Source organism: Chlamydotis macqueenii, chromosome 2 (genome assembly GCF_036417535.1).
Source record: "Chlamydotis macqueenii isolate bChlMac1 chromosome 2, bChlMac1.mat, whole genome shotgun sequence".
NCBI lineage: Eukaryota > Metazoa > Chordata > Aves > Otidiformes > Otididae > Chlamydotis > Chlamydotis macqueenii.
In genome coordinates this window covers 18181753-18206152 of record NC_141557.1, presented here as the reverse complement: position 1 = coordinate 18206152, position 24400 = coordinate 18181753, and the positions used below count along the sequence as shown (strand labels likewise).

The 24400-nt window shown below is 37.4% G+C and overlaps 1 protein-coding gene across 4 annotated transcripts in view; it reads right to left on the bottom strand.

Annotated features, from left to right (window-relative positions):
- ARHGAP21 (Rho GTPase activating protein 21) overlaps positions 1–24400 on the bottom strand; it is a 122714-nt gene that overhangs the window by 15619 nt on the left and 82695 nt on the right. For all 4 annotated transcript variants that reach the window (XM_086742145.1, XM_086742144.1, XM_086742146.1 and 1 more), the window contains 4 exons: positions 12622–14569; positions 650–805; positions 385–487; positions 258–294 (listed from right to left, as the gene is read on the bottom strand). In XM_086742145.1, the coding sequence (XP_086598271.1) occupies positions 258–294; positions 385–487; positions 650–805; positions 12622–14569 (2244 nt within the window). The remainder of the gene's footprint in view (positions 1–257; positions 295–384; positions 488–649; positions 806–12621; positions 14570–24400) is intronic.

Sequence of the window (24400 nt, the reverse complement as noted above, 5' to 3'; positions counted from 1 at the left end):
ACCATGTGGAGAACCTAAAAAAAAAAGAGACCATGTTTACTTATATGATGCCTATAGCACCAATTGGGGAAAAATAATAGAATCTATTTAAATATCAAAACAAATCAAAATTAAGAACAATCTGATGAATAGTAATTGCAATAAATTTCATGTCTGTGTTTAACACATCACTTTGTATAACTGAGTTGTATAATTCATACAACTTGTCACAGTAGTATGTGTAATTCTTAGGAGCTCTTATATACATATGTACCTACCTTAATCCCCTTTAAACTAGATACATGCTTAATGGACCTGTTGGGAGAAAAACAATTGTTAAAATTAGATTGTCTACAATCAAAATAAAAAGATCTTCAAATTAACTGATCTCTTTAACGAGCTTACGATTTCCCCTCTTCTCTGTAGTCATCCAGTCCTTCATCATATGACTTTGATCTTTCAGTTTTTGCAGCAGGCTGGCTATCCAGGACACTTGGCCGGATGGATTCTACACCAAATAGAAATTTTTGAGTATGTGAGAACCTGAATCACATTTTTGCAATTTATTTCAAGCAATAAAGAGTTTACAATTTTTCACTCCTGCTCTCAAGAGTGTAAAAGGAAAAAGCTGCATGAGGGAAATAAAAAAAAAAGGGAAATCAATACTCACCATGATCATGTGAAAGCTGTCGCCGAATTAAAGGGATAGATGTGGGACTGGGAGGAACAGTTGTAATAGCTGGTGCTTGAGAAGCAGACGCAGAAATAACAGCGGAAGCAGGAATGTGTGCAATATCATGGTCAATACTAGGACTAGTCGGTTCATCTACAAAGGTAACGTGTCATATATTAGCATATTATATACATTCATCAAATGCCCAAACCAAACAGCTGCCTGATCTTCTCATTATTGGGATAATCTGATTAAGTACCTTACACTTGCAGTCTTTCAAACAAACAAGAGGGTCCAATTAATTCACACTGTCAAATGTACTTTTCTTTGCTTGTTTTTAAGAAAGAGGAGCCTGTTGTATCCCGTAAGAATGTTAATTGTACATCAGAGATAAGGACAAAGAATATCATACTCCATTATAGATTCTGCTGTGAGTGAATGAAACAGGAATTATTTGCTAAACTCTTGCAATATTATTTTAAAGTAGGCTATTTTTGTTTAGGTGCATAAGTGAAAAACACACATTGTATCAGTAAGTCTAAACTTAAGAGACGGATAAGGATGATTTCCTACAATAAATTATGGGTATTTTATTAATTACCCATATTAAACCCATTTGGTTTAAATGAGTGTTCAAATAATAAAGCCAAGCTACAAGTAAACAAAAAAGCATTTTAAACAGATTTCCAGCATCCAAAGAACCAATCCCCCCATCCTCCACATATTCAAATAAAAAAAGCAAGTATTCATATTTTTAAAAGATGGCACTGCTACATACCAATTAGTTCTTCCACTAATTGTTCATACAAACGATTGCATGCTGTACACGTCCAGCACCTCACAGTCTCAATAGCCACAAGGGTCATCATGAAAGATTCCAAAAAGCTTTAAGTATTTCTAGTATTTAACATGTTTCTTACAAGATGGAAGCAGCCAAAAGATGCATTTTCAATCACGCTGAGAAAAGAGCCGTAACATCTTCTAGAACACATTACTAGGACTAGAAAAATAATTCTACTTGACGCTCCGGCAGAAGAAGGGATGAGGGGAAGAAAAAAAAAATAAAATAATCAAGTCACGAGTAGGGGCTGAACTGTACTGCTATAATGAATATGAATGTATTCTAGGTGCTAAGAATTGTAATATGCAGAGCTACTGAAAAGGCTATTGAAAGCAATGAACACTCACAGACAGAGGTTTATTCTTCGCTTTGTGCGAATACAACTGCGTGTACTGCATTGTGCTTTTCCAACAGTCACTAACAGTTCTGTTAAGGCAGCACTTGTACCATCAAAACTTGGCAATGTAAGTTAAAATAAGGCAATAAACAATTAAAGTATAGGAAGGTTTAGCAATAACAGCCCTCTAAACTGTCTGGAGCAGAAAATAGAGTAATTTTTGAAGCTACAGGTTAAAAGTAGCCCTCTAAATTTTTTTGACTGGAAAATATAACAATTTTTGAAGTTATATGTTAAAAAGTATACCCCCAAAAAACCTAGCTGCAAACTAGAAACATTAATAAAGACAGAAAGCAAAAGAATGGACAGCAAACCTGTGATACTAGGATTTTCAAAAATTTTAAGTTTTACTTGCATCCACAGTAATAAATTAGAGCATTTACAGACATCATCTCTACAGCAACTAGGAGATAGGAAGAACCTCAGCTACACTTCCATTTCAAAACTACAGCAGCTCACTGTTCTTTAGCCTTTTTTCATCTGCTTAGCTTCCCCACAGCGAACCTCAAGAGAAGCACGATAACGTTGACTATGTATAACCACGATAACCACGCACTGAACAATTAATTAGTCCATAGCATGCAAACTGGAAGTGCTTGGCTTTAAGTTACTTATGTTACAGACTTATCTCAAAGTGTACCAGCCTCTAGTCCTGAAAGCTACAAAAATGCTGGTGCTTGAAATAAATCTTCACAAGCTGTGAATATGGAAGGGTTAGGCACCACTACACAATTTCCCACAACACTTAAATCCAAGAATTCAGCTGAGGAAACCCAGTTTCTAAGTCCTTAAAAGCAACAATAATTATGCAAATTATTATTACTTCAGAGTGGATCTAATCCCTAGATGAATCAAAATTAAAGTGGATTTAGAAATAGGCAAGCTTTAAAGAAATTGCAAATGATACTGGTACAGGAGGGAAATGACTCTGTTCAATCCCTGAAGAGGCTGAAGGTCAGCTAATGGCAAGCTTTTACATAACGTAAAGTGATTACAGAACAAGCCATGACATTCACCATATGAGTTACCACCTACTAATTTAATGTACTGGCAAACTCCATCGCTGTTGTCTAATAAAAAAAAAAAAAAAAACAACCCAAAACCAAAACCCAAACAACTCTCTATACATCCCTTGCATTTTGACTTTCCTCTTTAGTGCTTGCAGTATTTGTCTGCCTTTTCAATTTCCTTACTAATCGGTGTATTTGCACCCCAAAACTCCCCGCACAGCACACAAAGGGATGTGTTCAGCTTGTCAATCAATGAAAACGACTGCGTCTGAAACGCAGAGAAGCTTACAGAACAAACAAGCCAGACGAGAAGCCACACACAACAATTCTCTTTCAGTTCGTCATCGCACAGATTACTGGTGTCACTTTAAACACTCGTGACAAAAAGGTCAGAGACTCCGGAACTACTTGAAGTTTTACTTTTCATTCGAGAAAAGGATTCAAATACAATTTGTTCTGCACTCTCATCTGTGGAGCAACCCAAGAGATTAGTCATTGGAAAATGAGCCAGCATCGTGACAGAGCATCTCTGGCAAAGGAGAAGACGCTACTTGTCACCTCTGAGCACGTGCATGCAACTGGTTAACTAATGATTTTCAGGAAGAATCTTTCGATGCAAAGATATTTACAGGGGATAAAACGCTGAAAACTTCTAAAACCAGGCAACACAGCTCCAACCACAGTTAACTGGCATTAACCGATTTGCTAGCTGAAGCAGAGAGAAATTAATGTATCAAAGTACATTTCTATGGCAGTGCAGCTGGAGATCGGGGACCTACAAAGACACAAATTTACAGTGAATGGGCTCAGCTGCAGAACGAGATATTTCAAAACTGAGGATTACATGGGTGAGAAAGCATGACCAAGAGGAGGTACTATCCCCATTCTGTGGATAAGGGGCTAAGGAACAAGTATTAACTGATTTTCCAATGATTCAAAGGCAAGAACACCAAAAAAAATCACTGAAAAAAAAAAGACGCACAGATCTGTCTCATACCCTAGTATGCTGTTACAATACAATTTAATCATGATTAATATAATATTTAATGTCTTTGTTTACACCTGAATCTCCTTGAAGAGTCTGTCAGGATTACACATGAAGTAATATGTGAAGTAACAACCCGAACACTTGAGCACAAGAGGGGCCACATTTTGAGAATGTTAAAGATAATTTAAACGAATCACAGAATTATTCAGGTGGGAGTGAACCTCGGAAGGTCCCCTAGCCCAGCCTCCTCCTCCTTAATTCAGACCACATTGCTCAGGGCTTTTCTCCAACAAGTGCCAAACAGAGGAGAACAATCTCTTCCCTCAATATTCCGGCTGTGCTCTGATCAATGCAGGCTCGTACGGTGTTAGTCTCCACCACCCTCAAGGCGCCTGTACCACTGCAGGTTAGCCTATTCCTTGAGCAGGACTTAGCATTTGTCCTTGAATTCCAAGAGGTTCCTATCAAACCACCCCTCTGAACGTGACTTTGCACGTACTGACCGCATTTGGTGTTATCTGCAAATTTGATGAGCGTATTCCACGTCCTCTCCAGGTCTCCAATAAAGGTATTAAAAGACAGACATTGAAGGACATCACTCATAACCAGCCTCCAGGTGGAGTATGATCTCTTAGTCACTACCCCTTTTTATCTGACAATCCAGTTTTCCTACCTATCCAGCAGCACACCCATCACAGACTATGACACAAGGATGGTGCCGCAGAAAAGGCCAAAAGCCTTGCTAAAGTCAAGGTTGGTGACCCACTTGTGTTCTCTCATTCACAGATCTAGTCATCTCAGTATAAAAGGCAATCACTTTAGTCAAGCACTACTGACCCTTGGTAAATCCACGCTATTCCCAATCACCTTCTCCTTCATGTGCCTAGAAATAAGTTCCAAGAGGACCAACTCCATGATTTTCCTAAGGACTGAGATAAGGCTGATTGACTGCCTTCCCCGGATTGTCCTTCTCAACCATTTTCAAGATGGGTACACAATTTGTTTTTTTTCCAGTCAACAGGGACCTCCCTCTGTCCTCATGATCCTTCAAAGATAACAGACAATATCTCTACAATGTCATCAGCCAACTCTCTCAGCAGCTTCAGATGCATTTCACTGGGTCAGATGTAGATGTATGGGTTGAGCTGGACTGGAGCTGTCTTAAGAGTTCCCTGTTTATCCAAGTTCCTTATGATTGTGGGTTCTGTTTGTTCTTGCTGGAAAGGTGGTTTTTTTGTGTATTTGTTTGTTTTTAAGGAAATGGTTTAGTTAGCTGAACTGTAACATACAAATGTGAAGTGCAAATTCACAGACCAACTTCAGTCCAGAGAGGCTAACCATCAAGGATGAGTTAGCCTCATCATCTCATCAAGGAAGAGGCACCAGTGAGAAGAATGCAGGAAGAAAGGAGAGAGGACAGACAGGATACCAGAGGTAGAAAGATGATCATCATCCACACATAGGCAATGAATTTTAAAAAAGGTCTATCAGAGGGTCCTCATCTCCAAGAAACCTCAAAAGAAGCTGAATTTAAGGTAAAGACAGACATAATAATATAGACCATTTTCCCCAAAAGCCTGTCAGGAAGACAAATAAGACAACCACGTACACAGTGAAATAATCAATAAAAATGAATTAATCAAAAATAAACTATATGCTAACTAACCCTGCTATCACACAAGATAGCACAAAGGACTAATGAAAACCCCAAAACAGTGATTTTTTGTTAGAGATCTTGAAGTACAAGTTGCTGCATCTTATACTTCAACTTGCAAGGGTAAAAGCTCAAAAATTTAAAGACTTCCAAGCCTAAACCACATGGTTTGGAAACACACATCATGAATCGCTACCTCATTTTTCAAAAAAAGAACCTTTAAAAAGATGGGGGGTTTTGTTTGTTAGTTCTTAAGTATTTCCAGCACTGTTTGTCTTTACAAAGAACCTCTTCATACATCTACTTTATATAACTACCATCATGTAGCCAAAGGAATGTAAATAGGTCTGCGTGCTGAACACATTCACTTCTGTGAGCCACAGAAACACAGGACTGGGACAAGCCTCCTGAATCATCAAATCCGTTTTTCTGCTAATGTGCTTATGTAAATAATATGTTTATTATACTGACTAGGTTTCACACAAACAGAAAAAGGCTTCCCAGAGTTATTCTTCATGTGAGACTATTCTGAAAAACCTTATCTATGACAGTCTGTTGCTTATTGCAGTGTTAAACAAACAAACATTTAAGTATCTTCCTATGCAAAGTAATACAAAGCAATTCTAAAGGTTCCTGTTCACAGTATCACCCCACCAGATATAAAAAAAAGAGTACAATTCTTAATACAGTTTTTTTTTTGGCCCAGAATCCTGACAGTATTCCTTTATTACCTGTAATTATTATTTTAAGTTACAAAGATATACTAAGGATGATTTATGCTTCAAAAACATTACCCGTTACCAAACAAATCTGATGCTTCTACTCAATTAGAACGCTCCTAGATGTTACAAATTATTTACTTCAAATTTTAAGTTTTAATTAAAAAAGGATTTTTGAGTTACAGAAGCACTTACACAGTATTTAAAATTCTAATTTGTAGTTTTGTGTTTTGGCTGTTATACTTCAGAATAGCACAATGATTTAAAAATTGTTCCTTGGATACGAAACACTGAAATGTTCAGCCTGGAGCAATAGCAATTTGGCAGGCCACGCTGCAAAACCCTGAAAAAAACCCAGAAGGACTGATGCTTATCATAGAAACACTGATGACATGTTAAAAGCTGTGCCAATGCTATTGCTAAAATAATGGAAGCAGTAGCCCCTCAAAAATGAACATCTGTCAGCTCTTATTTCTATTGCAGTTACATTGGATGTTTTCATAGTTTGGAATAGCTAGGCAGTAACTTGTAGGAAAAAAAATATCACAATGGCTGAAAATTTTCCTATTCATCTTATTGCTAACAGTTTTTGCTAAAATTAAACTTTCCTTAGAACATGCCACATCAGCCGTCTGTATTTCAGCCACCACTTGCCCTAAAGCTATCCATGTATTTTTGGGTTGACAAGCCATGATCTCTGCTGCTGAAGTTTGAGGTTCTGAATTTCTCTCTTCCTGATGCTCATCACTTCTCACAAGGAGAAAACAGAACATGTGCATACTCTCATTTCTTCATTGCATGTGAGAACATTGCTAGTAATTTCTCCTAACCTTTCCCTAGTCCTATCGTCATAAACCTTTTCATAGTGTATTGTGCAAGTGCATACATTTATTTTCTAGTTTCAAGAATATAACTACATTCAGTATGTTTGGATTTACATTGTTATCTTCTGTACCAGAGCCTAAACAGCCTGCAGAGAGGAGTATAAAGATGTAGGGGGAGGACAGGAGAGGAATGGCACATATTTCACTAAAAAAAGTCAGCAAACTCATTACACTTTCAAAAAATTATCTGGAGTTATGTACACGGCTTATCACTTAAAGGTAGGTGCTGGGAAAGGTAAACCCTATACACCTCTACTTCTAGCATTACAGAAGAACGCCATCACATGTACAATAAAGATATCTGAAAATTTTAACTAATGTCACAATGTTTTAGAACGTTTCATTGCCTAATTCCTTAATTTACTTTTTAAAAAAGTAATTGGTAACAACAACAACAACAAAAGAATTAAAACGAAGGTTGAGCAGAACTCACTAGAAGTCAGCTAAATTCATCTTATCTGTTAGTCAACAAGTACCCAAATACTTTTATTATGACAGAAATTTATAGAAAAATAGATACTGGAACATAATTAAAAAAACAAAACAACTTTTTAAACGTTTTGTTTTTCAAAACTAGCATGAAGACCAGTTCTTAAAGCAGGGTATAAAGTAAGACTCTGCCTGATTACTTGCACAGAAACCATGATGGTGGTTTCCCTGCACTAAGGGAAGAAGCAGTCAAGAGAAAACCATGAGTGGTGTGGAAAGGGTGAATCAAGATTAGCAGTCTACTGGTCAGTCTTACAACATTTCTATCAGAAATTCAGCTAACAGGAGACAGGTTTAAAAAAAAAAAAAACTAAACAAACAAACAAAAAAATCCCACCACAAACCACACAGACATAAAAGGGGGGGGAAGGAAATACCATGAATACCATGTAATTAAAGCTGTGAAACTCCTGACCAATCTTTATTTAAATCAATACAGGGTATTGGATAGTAAAATTTTACTATAGTACGAAAGAGAATGGAGAAATGTATGGACCACTTAAAATCACATTTGGCTCAGGAATGTTGTAAAGTGCAAACGGTTGGAGAATACAAAGTACCAACATTAAGTATCGTATATCCTTGTTCTGTTCTTACACCTTTCCTTAGCTATCAATTCTTACAACACTTCAGTGTTATCAAAGTCTGGTCAAATATTTTTATCTGGCTACTTTTTTCTCAAGTTATTCATAAATTAATAGTGGAATGAAGTGATCTAAAATTTTTCTAGGGTAAGGATGTACTAGATATTTTCAAAAATGGGATCACACCTCTGAGGAAAAGTCATCGTACTTACCTGACGCTACTGCAGGCCTGAAAGAAAAGCTCTGTAACAGGATGACTATAAACTTGTTTCATTTGCAAAAAAAAAAATCGTAAACTTTAAGAGTATGTTTATTTAGACTAAGTATTTTAAAACATACCCATTTAAAATTTCATGCCAACAACTCACTGTGAAGTTGAAAAGGACATTCACCCAGTAGTAATGACCAAAGCACTGAACGGCACTGGCAGCTAGAGATACTGCAATCAGGTTGATTATTGAAAAAGTTCCTCTATTTCACTCATACAGGTAGTTAATTCAACTTGATCTGGGGGCTGGATTATCCTTTTTTTAAATTGCTTTCTGTTCTACAGTAAATGGTGTAATAAGGAAAAAAAATAGTTTCAAGCTAGCTGCAAATCTCAGACATGCACACTAGACATCTATGTCTAAGAAATGTATCAAAATAACTATATTCTGCATCATCCTTTGACAGTTACAAAAATGTTAAGTAGCATTCTAATTTCCATCCCAGTACAGGTTAATACATCCAAAATTACCCAGTAGATCAGAAATTTATCATTTGCAGTTCTCTAACAGAGAAATTGTGTACAAGTTACAAGTCTGAAAACATGTACATGAAACACCAGAACTGCTAATACAGTCAGTGATAGAGATAAGGGTATTTTTCCTAGTCTAGAGAACAGGTGAGTGTTCCTGGGTGAAAGAAACAAACTTTTGTTAGACTAACTGGCATAGTGTGTAACTATAGAGAGCGCTTCAAGAACTGAGCCTGGACCTGAAATAGAACCTGCAGCTTTCCAAGCTAACCACCATACCCTGCACTTGGTAGCACATGGGAAGTACTGAAGCCTGCAGTATCAGGGTATGTCTTTCTGTAAAACTAGCAGCTTCCACATCCCCCATGAGCACCTCCTTACCTGAAGAAGGGTTTGAGCACATAATATTTTCACTAATTTTTTCAAATAAATCGGTTTCTAATATAAAAGATAGTAGTACATCTACCTACACTAGCTTTGCTCAGAAAAAAACCTCTCTCATTTCTATTAGCAAATACAAAACGAAATTTTTTCTTCCTGCTTCACAATAGCATTTTGCGAAATAAGTAGTGTCAAAAAGCAGTTCTTCAGCAACCCACCATAATAACTGCAAGAATCTGTCACAAGCAAGCTTGACAGAAACTCTGCTTTAATTTGTTTGTGGTGCAAGGCGATGTGCTACACACAAAGAGATACTCTAAAATCATCCTGATGTTGTGCCGTTTTCAAGAGCAGGTTAGTCACAAAATACTGCTGCAGAAGCCAACTGTTCCTCCCCTTGAATTTCTACCAAAATATAATCTGGCCATATCTACTACTATCACTACAGCAGAAAGTGTTAACAAAAATAAACACACCATGAAATATTTAAAATGGCAATAATAACGGCAATAATATGTAACCTTGGAGGGTTATTCATATAAATACTGGAATATTTATTCCCCTCAAATTTACATTTTTGTACTACTCCAAAGATCAACTGTACAAATAACTTCAGTATGTGCATTTATGAAACAAATCATATCTAATAAAACTTAATATTGCAAAAAAAAACCCCCAATTATGTTGATGTAAACATAAGGGAAGCAGAGAGGTTGCCAACACCAAAGTACATCTTTACTCAAAGTAACACTCTTCTCAATCATCAGAAAGAAGAGGGGGAAAAAAACAAACCAAAACAACACAAATCAGAAAAATCCAAGTGATTTTCCTTCAGAAGAGTTAAATAGCCTTTAACTGAGTTTCAAAGTAGATCTAGGGTTTTAACTGCCTGATTAAGTAAGGCTTTTAACAAGTGAAGCTTTAATTAGGCATAATGATAGTGGAACAAGCTAAGTTAGAATCATACATATTAATTCTAACTTTGGAAGATGCCCACTCTTAATAGCATTTGATGTTTTTCCTATTCAGAAAGGGTTACTTCATCTTCAATGTGCTGGAGCCGTGGTGGAAATTTTCCACAGCACCTGTACCGGAATAAGAATTTCTTGCTAGAAGACAGCCACAAGTACTGTGTTGGCTCAGTCTGTACCCACACTCTATCAACACCACTTTTAAATATTTCTGGAGTATTCAGGAGGTTTCAGTCCAAGAGGCTAAGGAACTCACAAGAATTCACACAATCCTATGTGGTGTTATGCCAAGAGGCTACAACGGAGAGTTACAACTTTGTTTTTTTCTGCTCAGCTCCTACCAGAATGCAGTACAATTGCCATGTTTAAGGCTTTTTTGAACTTTAACCATCACATTTCTCTAAAATCTAGAAGCAAGTCACATGAGTAAGAGTTCATGGTAAATCAAGGTAGGAGATTGTCAAAATCAAGCCCAACCTTTTCTACACAATCTCTATCTTTTACACGACATTTAAATTGTCTGAGATTAGAGAACTCCCAGCAAGCATTCCCAAGTACAAACACTGCACATAACTTAAATCAAGTGTCCAACATTGATTTTAGGCACAGTCTTAAAAAATTCTGCACAAAGACATCTAAGACATGCCTCACAAACTTGTACTAATCCTTAAAGAAAGATCATCAGGGTCTAAAGAAGAATCCAAATTTACACTGTATAGTGATACATCCAGTTATCAAAAAAAAAAAATCTACAGAACTCCCAATATAAGTAATCTACTAGCTAAGAAAGCATTTTTGTTACGTCTTAATGAAATTCTGTCAGAAGAATAGAATTACTCTATCTTTTGTATGATTTCCATTCTTCAGTGCACATAAAGCTTCTTCGCTATTTTTCGTTATTTACTTTAAGCTAATAGAAGATATTATAGACAATTCTAGGGAGAAAAAATCACTGCTGCAGATCCACAATAGCAAACAATTCTGTTAAGACAACATATCTGTAATTCCCTTAACCTAAAATTTTTTTTTTTTACAATGAGGGTTGTAGAACACTGGAACAGGTTGCCCAGAGAAGTGGTGGATGCCCCATCTCTGGAAACGTTCAAGGCCAGGCTGGATGAGGCTCTGAGCAACCTGATCTAGTCAGGGATGTCCCTGCTCCTTGCAGGGGGGTTGGACTAGATGACCTTTGAAGGTCTCTTCCAACCCTAACCATTCTATTATTCTATGATTTTAATCTGCAAAAGAAAAAACTGAAGAGTATTAAGAAGAGTTGTTTTTCACATACATGAGTTTGAGAATCAAAATTCAGTATTTTCTAAATACTACTTACTCTAAATTAAAAAACATACGTAGGTATAAATCAACCTGTGTGGACAATAGTCTGCAGATCTAGACTCCAAAGAATTAAACCAGCCACAACAGAAGAAAACCCAACTCAACAAGAACAGCAGGGCAAAGACAACACAGGCACTAAGAACCTGAGTAGGACAGAAATGATCTGCCACTGAAACTCTCTTCAACAGATGACTCCCACTTCTCACATATCCAAAACTGGATTTGTTTTTTTCTACAACTTCAAATCCTTCCCGAGTTCCTCTTTTCTTCCAAATTATCTCAAAAGTACTCAGCCCCCTTCCTACAAGCTCCCTGTAATTCCAACCCCGTTTGTGTGACAGCCCACAGGCAAATCTTTGTGCCTTCTCACATTCTGCTTCCACAAACTCTTTAGTTCATATCCACATTAGCATCTTCAGTTGCAAAGTCACTTCAGTTTATCACTATCCTTTCACCTGAAACAGCTTTCCTCTATCCCCTATCTGTCTCAGAAAGGTTTCACCTTACCTATTCAGTTGACAAACTTTTTCACAAATCACTCATATTGATTTGCATCCGTATTTTCTTTTTACTGGATTACAAATATATTTTATGCTAGAGAGAGAAAAAGTTTTGAAAGGTGCTGCAAATGCTAGTTGTCCATACACAGAACAGAGTATTATGCAGACTGATAACCAGATGTGGTTACATAACACAGACTTCTCCAGGGAGTTAAGGAAAATTCTAGAAAAATATTAAATCACTGTGGCCTTTTTTAACACTGTTCCTCCAGGACTCCAAACAAAACAGAACGATTTTTGCCTCCACTGAGGAACAGTTTTACTTTTACCAATCAAATATTACCCTAGATGAGAAAAGAGCCCCCATGCCCCTCAACCTCAGGCTTTACAGTAACAGCAGTCACCTGCCTGGCATGGGGCTCTCCATCTTCTTTAGCAAAGCATTTGATGTACAGTGCAACAGTTTTAACTCACCAATAAACGGAATAGAAGCCAAGGAGTCACCAGGTGGACTGGAACCTGATGCCTTCCTTTCTTCTATTCTTTTTATGTGGACTTCTCTCCGAGCATCATTAGGTAACCAACAGGTAGTGTCCGAGGCTGCCTCTTGGTCATTTACAGCAAGAATGTAGGACTGATGCCTCAAAGGCTGTGGAGTTTGGTGGCCAGAAGGTGATTTGTCCCGCATAACCACTGTGTCTTTGTCATTCTCCTGAACATCCGTTTGCAGAATTTCAGGCTCACGGACATCTGCCCTTTCAAAATCATGAATCTTTTGTCTGATGGAACCATCCACTTTGTCAGAGGTAGTTGAACTCTCACTTGCTGGCTGAACAAGTTTAGTGGAAGCTGGAGACAGAGAGGAGGGTTGGATGATTCTGCCAGTTTCTGTTTTGTGATCTGGGGCGTCTTCTGTTCGGATCCTTGACTGTTGGTTTAACAGACCACTCTGATGCAAGTGATTTACTGTTCTTTGGTCTTTGCCGGCAATCGCATCCAGGCCCTGGTTAAGGGGAAACGATGGTTTTGCTGCATAGGGAGCAGAGTTCTTCAAAGAGCTACTTTTAGAACTTCTGGCTGGTGTGAGAGACAATCTCTCTTGTGAAACACTTGTAGGTTTTGAAACTCCCCCTGGAGTCTGCAAATCTCGAGAAGGCTGCAACGCTTTTATATCTGGTGGAACTTTCTGAAAATGAGAACCAGGCAGAGAAGCTCTACTACCTGTTCTTCTGTTGTCTGAAATATAACCACTCGGAGCCATAGAAAAATTTTGACCTCGAAGGGACATATGAAATGCATGCTGTCTAGATCTCTCATAAATGCCTCGTCGATCATCTTGTTCAGTAAACCCTGTCCACCTGTAAGTCTTTCTCCTATCTCCACTAGTATCTGCAATCAGATTATCAGAATGAAAATTTTCTAGCACTTCACCCTGTTTGCTGAGATAATCCCATGACTGAGCCCTGTGATTCCTAGCATTAACTGAAGGTGAAGTTAGAGTATCTTGTGAAGCACTTCGTGGCCACTCTTTCATCAACACAGGATCTTCAAGTCTTTCCTGGGATACACTTCTCTGCCGGATCTGAACAGACTGTGGAACCCTGTCGTGAGAGGTGCTCCTGCGCCGCACCTGTGAAGCAGTGCGATTTGGCACCACTTGATTATAATCAGTTGTATTCTGAGAAGCTGCTCTTAAACTGTCTAACCTCTCCTGTATTGTTCGGGAACCATACATGTGCATGCGCCTATTATCAATGTACTCTTTGTAAGTTTTGTAGGTCTTCCAGTCTATATGCTGGTGGGACGTTGGAGAACTGTAATGATTAGTAGAGACTGAGGGCGAGTCTGTGGCTTGAGCAGGTCTAGTGCTTGGCATTCCTTCTGGACATACCACATAATTTGAAGCTTTACTTAGTGTTCCAGTTGGATCAACTGGCCTTGTTATTGCAGTCTGAGGAAGTACAATGGCAGTGGACACTGAAGATGGTGGTGAGGTGGTCCGTGTTTTTAGACTGGTTTGATCTTTTAAGCCGTATCTTACTTCCTCTGTCCTGTGTGATGGACCAGCATGATTATTTCTACAAGATGGCAAATCTACAGCCTTCTCAGAAGGCACAATAACAGTCCTTACAGTTTCATTGCAAACACACACAGCTGTATTTGATTTTGCAATGTCTGTGGGTGATGGAGGCACTTGTATTTCCATTCTGTAGGCCCTCTCTGGCTGTGTCAATGCCCGTATTGATCTACTAACTTGCTGCTTCCCCAGTGAGAAATCAGAAGATAGCTTGTCACCAGCTTGTGCCGTAACTGAAGTTGTGGATGTCAGGCGTGGGTAACATATTGGCGGTGGTTCGGGTATGTTGTGGGCATTACCACTGTAGGCTTCGTTGCCTTTCAGGTAGGCATCTTGGGAATAAGCCTGCGGAGAGAAGATTGAGTGAGTATTCAGTAGTGAGGGAGACGGAAGAGTTCACCATCTAGCATTTGCACAATCAAGCTTCTAGAGAGGGAACACAAGTACAAAATTCACACTTTCTATAATCTTAGATAAAATGTTAGTTAAAAAGAAACAAATAGCATTCCATCTCTTTAGTGAGCAGAAACAGAACAAGCAAAATCATTACACACGTTCCCTCCCCCAACAATTAAAATCTGAACCGATGACCAATTCTAGGAATATTGCTGAGAGGGCACTGAGGCAGGTTTGCCAAAATCCAAGAGCACAAAATACAGTATTTTTCTACCCCTTAATCTTGCTTTCTATCATGATCCTTCCTTCCCGCTTAAGCTTCAGACTGCTGGAAACAAGAATTTCACAGCAATTGACAGGTTAAAATGCTGCATAATAAATTCAACTAGCACTAGAAAATTCTCTGTTCACCTAGTGTATAAAAGAACTCTGTTCACTTAATGTAGCACATATGAAAAGTACACACAAATATACAAACACACACTCCTCTAATATGTCTTCTACATAAAAGCTACTGTTCCTAAGCATAAAAAGAATACATTTAGGCAGTAACATCTTTGTTGTGAGCCAACACCCTATAAGTAATGTTACATTTTACAGGAGACAGTCAGTACACAGCACACAAATCTTACTGCAAAAATATTAATATGTAACATTTTTAACTTCAAGGTACAAACAGTATGAGAATTCATACATATCCACTACTGTCCACATACTATTAAAACACAAACTAGATTTTCTTACTGCATTTATTTGTACCTTTATGTTTAAGAGTCTGCTCTTGAAAAAAACTGGTTATATTACACTTAGTATTTTTCTGTAGCCTTCCAGAAAAGCAGCATTTATTATTGTGAAATTAACAGAATATTAAAAATAATAAATCAATGAGAAGCATACAGCATACTTAAACAATATCCTATTATTGAAAAACTTTAGCATGACTTCGTTCAGTTTAAACATAATGAAATAAAGAGCCAACACAGAGCCTGCCAATGCAACAGAAGATTAAAATGATTTCTCAGGGCTTTTACACGCTTAGGTGTGGTTTCATATCACAGCATTTCCTGTCCAAATCATAACATGCTCAATCGCAGAATATCAACGTGCCCTGTCCTAACACTAGACAGGTTATAAAAGCCCAAGTGCAGCCATAAAATTAATACAGAGCAAAGTACAGAGGAGGGCGAGGCATTACAATACTGCTGCAATAAATGTTACACCGAGCATTAGAAGTGCAAAATATTAAAGCATATCAAGAGAAAACTGACCAAATAACACAGGCACAAACCACAAATTAAGAGATTAGCATTATGAAGAAAATTAAGCTCAGACTATCTAGCTCATTTCCAACAAACTTGCTGTTTCATATTCTTGCTTCTCACAAATCATTAAGAAAAACATGCCTTACAAAACCATCACAGAAATGGCTACTGTATGTTTCTTACCAGTGCTGTGCCATCCTTTGTAAACTGCAGCTGGCAGAAAACAGGAAAACATAGTAAAAGCCGCTTACAGATGTAAAGACAGAATTATGTTGTCATATTGATGTTGGATACAGCAAGCTAAAAATACAACTACACTGATTTCACTGGAAGGTACCAACAGAGGTAAAGGGCAGTAGAGCATAAAAAATAACTTCACCCTCCTTGTGAGCACGTCCATCTCGGGCTTTTATCTGCTCCTCGCATTTATCCTCTACCCTTACAGAAAGCAAAATACATCCGTGCCATTTTGCCTTGGTGCATCCCCACAGCTGCCTGCAGAGAGCTCCGGCTCTGTGCAACAAGACTTCCCTTCCACTACAGCAACATTACCGTCTCTCATTTCCCCCGGGCTGCTACCATCCCTGCTTCCTGGTGACGAAACAACGGCTTTATTATGCATTTGAAACAGCACGCCCCTTCCCCACATATATCTGAACATGACCACAAGCTGTCAGCTGACTGCAGCTGCTTTCATGCTGTACCTCTGAAATTAGAGGAATGATGCTGCAGAAACACTCTACTCATGTGATTCGGGTTTTTCTTCCCTCCACTCATAGTAAAAATCAAGCCAGGTTTCCACTGGCACTGTGGAGGGAAGGAACATACAGAGAGACGTATTTCAAAATTTTTAAATAAAAGGCCATTGAAGATCTTGACAGGCTGTAAGAATGGGGAGGTGGGGGGGGAGGGGGAAGGAAATTGGAAAAGATGTTGAAGACCCAGAAAACAGCCACAGCTAGAGACTACTGGCATGCAAGACAAAAAAAAAAAAAAATAAATAAAAAAAATCACACCCCCCCTAATCAGAGAACAATTATTACTTTATACGACTGATAAAACATTTGAAACCTAGGATACACACATCTTACACCAATATAAAACAGACTGCATTTATATTTTTGTAAAACATGCCCATGAGAAACAATGACTTTGACAGCAGAAAGGCCAAATTCCAAAACTGGTGTGTGATCTGATCATAGCTGAAGAGTACAAGTGAATATAAAAATCAGTTCTCAGCTCTTGACGAAAATTATCACAGATATTAAAACAACATCTTCAAAAGACTGCATTCTCACAGAGTCAAAAAATGAGCTCATTTAGGCTTTCTCCCCTCCTCCCCCAGTAAAGGTACATCTGGACAGACAGACTGCCAGTTCTCAGTGTGACAGCTACTGGGGGGGAAAAAAAAAAAAAAAAAGAAAGGGTTTGATGAGGGAAAGTGTAGTTCTCCTTTCAACTTCATTCCACTCACTTTCCCAAGAAATCACTGAAACAAAGTTGAACTTTCTTCCAAGAAAGAAGTAGTTTATAAATACAGGCTGTGACACTTGCACAAAGGAATATTGAATACCTTTGTTTCACAATTCTGACTAAGGGCCTACCGAGAAATACGGAAACTTAGAGAAATGCACAGAGCCACTCTGAATAATGTCTTGCTGACTGTTGCATTATCAGCCTTTTTACTAAGAAATATTTTAAATGCTTTAACCAGAAGGTGATGGTTAAATTTTCAGAAGAGGTTTACAGATTAAAAAACGTGAAGTACTCCAATACCCTTATTATTGATACCTAACGTATTTTGCAACTATATATGAAACATTTTGAGTATTACTCTCCTCTTCCTTTAGTTCCTCAAACAACACAGTACGTGGACATACTATGTTAACCTCTAAGTGACTGCAATAGAGAATACCCTAATGGGTTTTTTAATGAGTGTATGTCTTAAAATTAAGTCTTTAAAAAGCCTTAAAAATAAAAAAAGCCCCCTAAATAAAAAAAAAAAGATTTTTTTTTAAACATATCTAGATCAGTGATGTTTCTAGATCAGTCACCAGTCAAAGCCACTTGAATTCCTACAGGAGCTGAGTACTCAGCAGTTATTCAGAAGTTCTAACAGGATAAAAAAAAAAACACCACACAAAAAAACCCCCACAAACCAGTCTTGATGTTTTACAACCTCTTTCCCACCTCCTCAAAACAACGGCAGTTATGGAAAGCTTACTATACAAATACACCAATTTAGAGTGACATTAACAGCTTTGATGGATAACAGCTCTGCAACAGTTACTAGAAGAAAACTGCTGCGCTTTCTGTAAGAACTCAGCATGTTTCCAGTTACTGGGTACAATTTCTTCCCTACCTTGCAATCTGGTTTTGTTTGCACGAAGTTTGCAAACTCCTATGGCAAAGAATTAATTTCTTACTGTGAACTTGTATAACCATTAGCACATTAAGGGTTTAACTGGTAAGGCAATACACTCATGCCATATGACAGGCAAAATAAATTTTAAGCAAATAAAGCATTCTATGAGATATTTTATTAACCCTCAAATTCAGCTGAATGGTTTTGCTCACATTTTTTCCCCACTTGATTTTATGCCACTCGGTGTTAGAATAACGTGAACCGACAGACAAGGATTCCTCTAAGTAAGAATCACGGCGAAATCCTGTACTATCAAGAGCTTGAGTCAACCATGCCCTACACTCCGCAGTCCAAATCCATAAACGCACGTGGGCATATGCTTCACTGAGGATGAGTATGCTTCACTACACTTCACTAAAGGATGAACAACATCAACGATTTCAACTGAACTACTCGCAAAACTGGAGATAAGCGTTGTGATGAAGCAGAAGTTGATGTGCCCAGCACCTTACAGGACTAAGCGTGAGGCATTATTCCTTCCTTCTCCAACCAGTTTGGCTTCAAATTACGTTTCTTCACTACTAAATTCTTCTCTTCCCCAGTCCTGACTTATTCTCACATTTAGCATGAGTACAGGAACTGCACATCAGAATAGGTTTTCAGCTGTCTTAAAGGAAGCATTTTCCAGTTAAATTTGCTCTGTCAAGAATGCTAGTAATACAGCTGAAGCGGCTTCATTTTACTCCGAGGCAGCCAGCAAACGCTACAGTCAGATAACCTTATTTGAAAAAACTCACACATCCTTTCCTCTGAATTGCAGTGAAATTCTAGTATACACATTTTAACGTCTTAAGCCCTAGAAATTTAATTTCCAAACACAAGCTGTATAAGACACTTTCTGTAAATATTAGTCTAAATCAAGGTGAGGAGACTTGATGCAAATGGTGTTTTCTAACATACGCGATGTTAGATAACAAGGTTTAAGTCTCCTCTTCTAGGTCACTACGTCTTCACACCACACCCCTCCTTCCCTTCTACTTGCTGCCAGAGCTTTAATATTAACCTCTGTGCACATTAGTAACCGCATCAGTACAAAATCTGAAAGTAAACAAATGCTCTAAGACTCTGGACTAAATGCAGCTGCTTATGAAAACATCTCTATTTAACAAAACAAATGAAAATATTTCACAGTTTGCCAATGAAACAGCCATGTTGCTCCATTAGGTCTGATGCAACTGAATGGTCTCAGGAAAAAAAACAGTATTGTTGAAGCTGACTGTGGGAAGAAGTAGTCAGAGGCATGAGGTTACTCAGGCATGTAAAACTCTAGAATAACTTCTTATGTAAGTTACTTTTCTTTTTTTCTTATTTTTTTTTTCATACAGGTGCATCACTGGCAATTTCAGGGAACTAAAATGCCTTGAGACCTGCCAAATTCCACAAAAAATGTGTCAGAAATGACAAAACAGCAAACTCTCCTTTTCTGCCCAGGTCTCCCAATAGACTGAAAACTTCCATATCTACTGACTAGAAAGAGTTAAAAAATAAAAGATATGCTCCAATTGACTTCCACTCACTTTCCTCGTCATTCCCATCTAGGATTTTTTGTGACAAGAGAAATATTTCTGTTCAAATGTGGTCAACTTTCAGTTATCAATGCACAGGTTTGATGGTCTGTAATTTTAAGGAAATATGTAAATCAAAAGATACGCAAGAGGGAACTAACCACATCCAAAACATATAGTAGTAAACAGCCCTCTTATTTCCACATTTACCATTATTTACAGAATGTCCAAGAAAATCTTTTTGCAAATGAAGTTACAAAGATCTTTCTGGAATGCTAAGGTATGTTTCAACAGATTTGTAGACTACTAAAATTTAATGGTGATGACACCTAGGACTAGAGGTAACCTGCTACCTTCTGGGGCAATTCCTATAAGGAAATTATTTTTTAAAATGTATTCAAAACGAAACTGTTGGAGATAGGATAAAAGTTATGGAAGATGAACTTTTGAGTGGGTAGTGAGGGAAGTGCCAGAAAATGAAAGATGGATAATGAGGGTAACTTACCTACAGCGTGTATGTGTTTATATACACATAGTAGATGTAGGTATTTATTAATATCTACATATAATTACATATAATAAACTCTATATAGAAATATTAATATACTACATATGAAATAACCTTCCAAATGAACAGCTCCAATGTAGATAATATTTAAGATGCATCTTTAAAAAGAGTGATACTTTGAAGTGCATGATACTTAAAAAATTCAGTGACTTGTAAGCTGTATTCTTGACATACACAAGGAATGATTAGCAAACAAGCAAATTCCAACATGAACATACCTCAAAAACGTAATTCAAAAATCCTGCATACTAAGGACATCCTAACATATACATGCTAGACATTACAAAGTCTGTTGGCTGATCTGTAAGCAGGCATAGCAATTTCAACTTTGTCTCTCTAGGGAGCACCTTTACTTTATTTTCTGTGTAGGACAAAAAACTTTTGAACAACTGAGAAGTGTCACAATTTGAACAACTTTTTAGTATTAAATTTGTTATAAAGCAGCTACAAAACAGCAACAATTCCATTAAATACACTTGAGAAAAGGAACTATTTGTAGTCGACCTAAATGTGTCTTCCCATTCGTATGAAGTCTGTGGTACTAACATCTACAAGATGCCAAAATTCTGTCAAAAGAGGTTGAGAATGCTACAGAAATTGCATATAGATACATCAAATTTGAAACACTAAGTATAATAATAATAGCCACCATCCTCCTCATGCTCTCAAAATGGTTATACACCTACAAACGTTTAAAAATTATCAAGAGATATTATTTTAAGTAAACTAATCTCAGATTTGAGGAGGAGCATGAAGAACCCCAACACATTCGTAGCTGCCAAGAGTTCAATGCTTTGTCATGGATAGAGATGTTTTAAATATCCTTTCCCCCTTCCCCAAAGTGACAATTCCAAGATCACGCCAGCGAACGAACATGGCTGACACTGACTGCATTAATGGCAGGATTTCACATGGGATTCCCTTTTCAGTAAGAACTCTGCACATGCCAGAGAGGGCAATGACCTCTGGATTGGACCACTTCATTGTTACTTTTGATGAATGGATTTAAAACCCTGTTTCAGGAAATTCAATATACCAAGAGCTTCATAGACATATAGTCTGAAGACTAAACTCAAGGTTTATATAAATAGCAATCTAAGGACAGAAACAAGCAACTGCATTCTTTATGCAGTTAATCCAGCAATCAGTCATCATCACATGAAGTAGACGGTATACCAAGTACTATAAAACTTACCACAACCAGTATCATTCCTGAATATAACACAACTATTTCATGTTCATTACACTAGATAAACCTTTCATTAGCTCCTACTACAATATCCAGTAGTGCTTTTGAATTTTACTATTTTTACAGCATATTAGTGTTTAACATCAGCAGATTACAATGAGTGATACCATCTGAAGATATTTACAGTGATATTTGACATGTGTCAAAGAAAACAACTAAATTCTTTAACATACTATAATAACTTACATGACACAACTTCAGTGACTAAAGTGTTACGTTTTTCCTCTATTAATAAGGATACTGTACCATACCCGTTATTGTTCACTTTGCACTTGTACTGACACTACCACTACAGATGTTATTGCTATCACTTACTTACATGAACTGTACTTCATTCAGGAGTAAGATTTTGCTATGAGATTTATATTTTATTTAGACACAACACTTTCACAAAAGCTAATACACCATTAATCACAAATACAAAAATAGAAAACCAAAACAAACAATATGCAGTTTCTCAGCTGAAAACAAAAAGTTACTATCTTTTCACAGGGAGTGAAAGGAATAAGATTCTATGTTGTTACTCTGAAAATACTTTAAACATGAGTGTTCAGCTTTGAGTACAGTAAAGTTCTCAACCAAATCTTCTCATGAGAGCAGGAGACCCTAACATCTAAAGGCTGAATATTAATAATCACCATCTTCAGAGAAATTGCATAGATTTTTCATTTGACTGAAGTTACAGTGCTGCACTGTGTCTCAAAAGACTGCTGATTATTATTTTAGAAGTAATAAGATTTTTCCTCCTCTATGGTGGTCTAACAGGAAGAAACTTACAGGCTGTAACTGACAACTTCTGTTGTATGATGCAATTCATTTCTATCATCTCTATCTCACATGTTGCAACTCTACCAGAGACTAACACCTGAAAACAAATATACTAAAATACAGACCATAATAGAACTGCATGAACAAACTGCAGATATCTGAAGTCTTTTCCAACAGGCCCGAGAACACACAATGCTCAGTCTTGCTGCCTACAGAAAACATCTCTCTCTTCATGGCTTTCCTCTGGCAGGTGCTATGTGGAACAGAGTTCTCAAGACAAGCCCACTTTTACCCAAACAAATGCATCACAGCAAACCGGAGCATAAACTCCTTCATGTTGTACCACAGCCACATACTAACCCAACACAGTCACAAACAAACAATTGTCAGAAGGAACTCACACAAGCTACAGACACAATGCAAAGCTTTTTTTTTTTCTTTTTCTCCTTTCTTCAAAACGACGACTCCACCTCTCAAACCTAATCCTCCTCCTATCTTCAAAAATACAGCTTGGAATACAAAATTCACAACTCTACCACATCTTTTAACTCAAAAGAAACTTTTTTGTTAAACGATACGTGGAAATTATTCCCACACATATCTCAAGTTTTTTTCCTACAGCTCTCACAGGCAGATTTTTTTCTCCTCTTTCCTTTACCCCTTAATCTCCTCCAGGAGAATGACCTTATTTTCTTTTTACTAATATCTTTCTCTAGCCTAAAGGCAACACTAGTCTGTCTTTCTTCCTCTGCCCTCGTTATCTCATTCGTTGATATAACAAGTTAAATTCCAGTCAACTGTTTTTCATCTATACTTCACCTGAAGCTTGCACTCCGTGTTTCAACAGTAGAGTGAAGATTTGCCTAGCAGCTTGTCACCCAGCCAAATACAAAGGTTTAAGTTTAAATACACACATCCTGCCTTCCCTAGATCCTTAGATTGTTATGATTACAAGACTGCATTAAATGCATATGGCCATTCAGATAAGTTGGAACTATTCCTGCATTTCTACATAGTCACAGTTCCAATTAAAAACAAACAAATCAACCAACTCACCCTAGCTTTCCCCTCCCACTTATCCATGGAATCAAAACTCACTCCCTTTCCCCAACATTTTCTACACTGGATCACTGAAAAATTTCTTTATCAAAGCTTCTCAAAATATCACGAGCTGAGTTCCTATACTAGCCTCTGTCTTCACCTTCAGCTCCGAACAGAGTTGCTTGTTTTTTTTTCTTTACCCATTACTTTGTCCTTTAATACCAGAACACAGCTACTGAAACCCACTGGTTTTTCTTAACTGTTAAAGTCAAGTCTTACTATTCATGTGTGGATTAGAAAATACAGTTTTCCAACTACTAACCAGAAAGTCTAACCTGCTTGTCATCCTCTCCTTCCAATTAAAAATAAAACTAGAGCATATTAATATATTAGATGTTCTTCTAATTCTTCACAATATGCACTTACACATCACATTTTATTCACAGCTCTTTCAGACTTAGAGACACTAAAGGGAGATGAACTATCTGACTATATATGCAGGACCTCAGTTCAAATTGAGAACATACAGGCGGTAGTGTAACAAAATATTTAGAGTAGTTACCATTAAAGAATTTGCTAATAACCTTCAGCACATTCATCACCTTGCTTCTTTCCTGGAAATCCACCGACAAATGGTGAATTATTAACAAAAAGTACTTTAAAACACCATATGCTGTTCTTTTGAATTCAAATTTGGTAATGACTCCCAACTTCTTTACAATTAAGACAACCTAAGTAAAGAAAGCAATCCAGTTCATAAATTCTAACATAAGGAAACTAATTCAAAATATAATAAAATATAAACCCTATTCTAAGGATTTTTTTTTTAACAAGAGGCTAGAAATACCCTGTGAAAAAGGTATTCTCCCCTATATTTCGATTCCTCTGAAATTTCAGGGTTGGTAAGCAAACAGGAGCGTATCTAAGGAGTGACAGAGATAAATGCATTTAACTCTTTAATT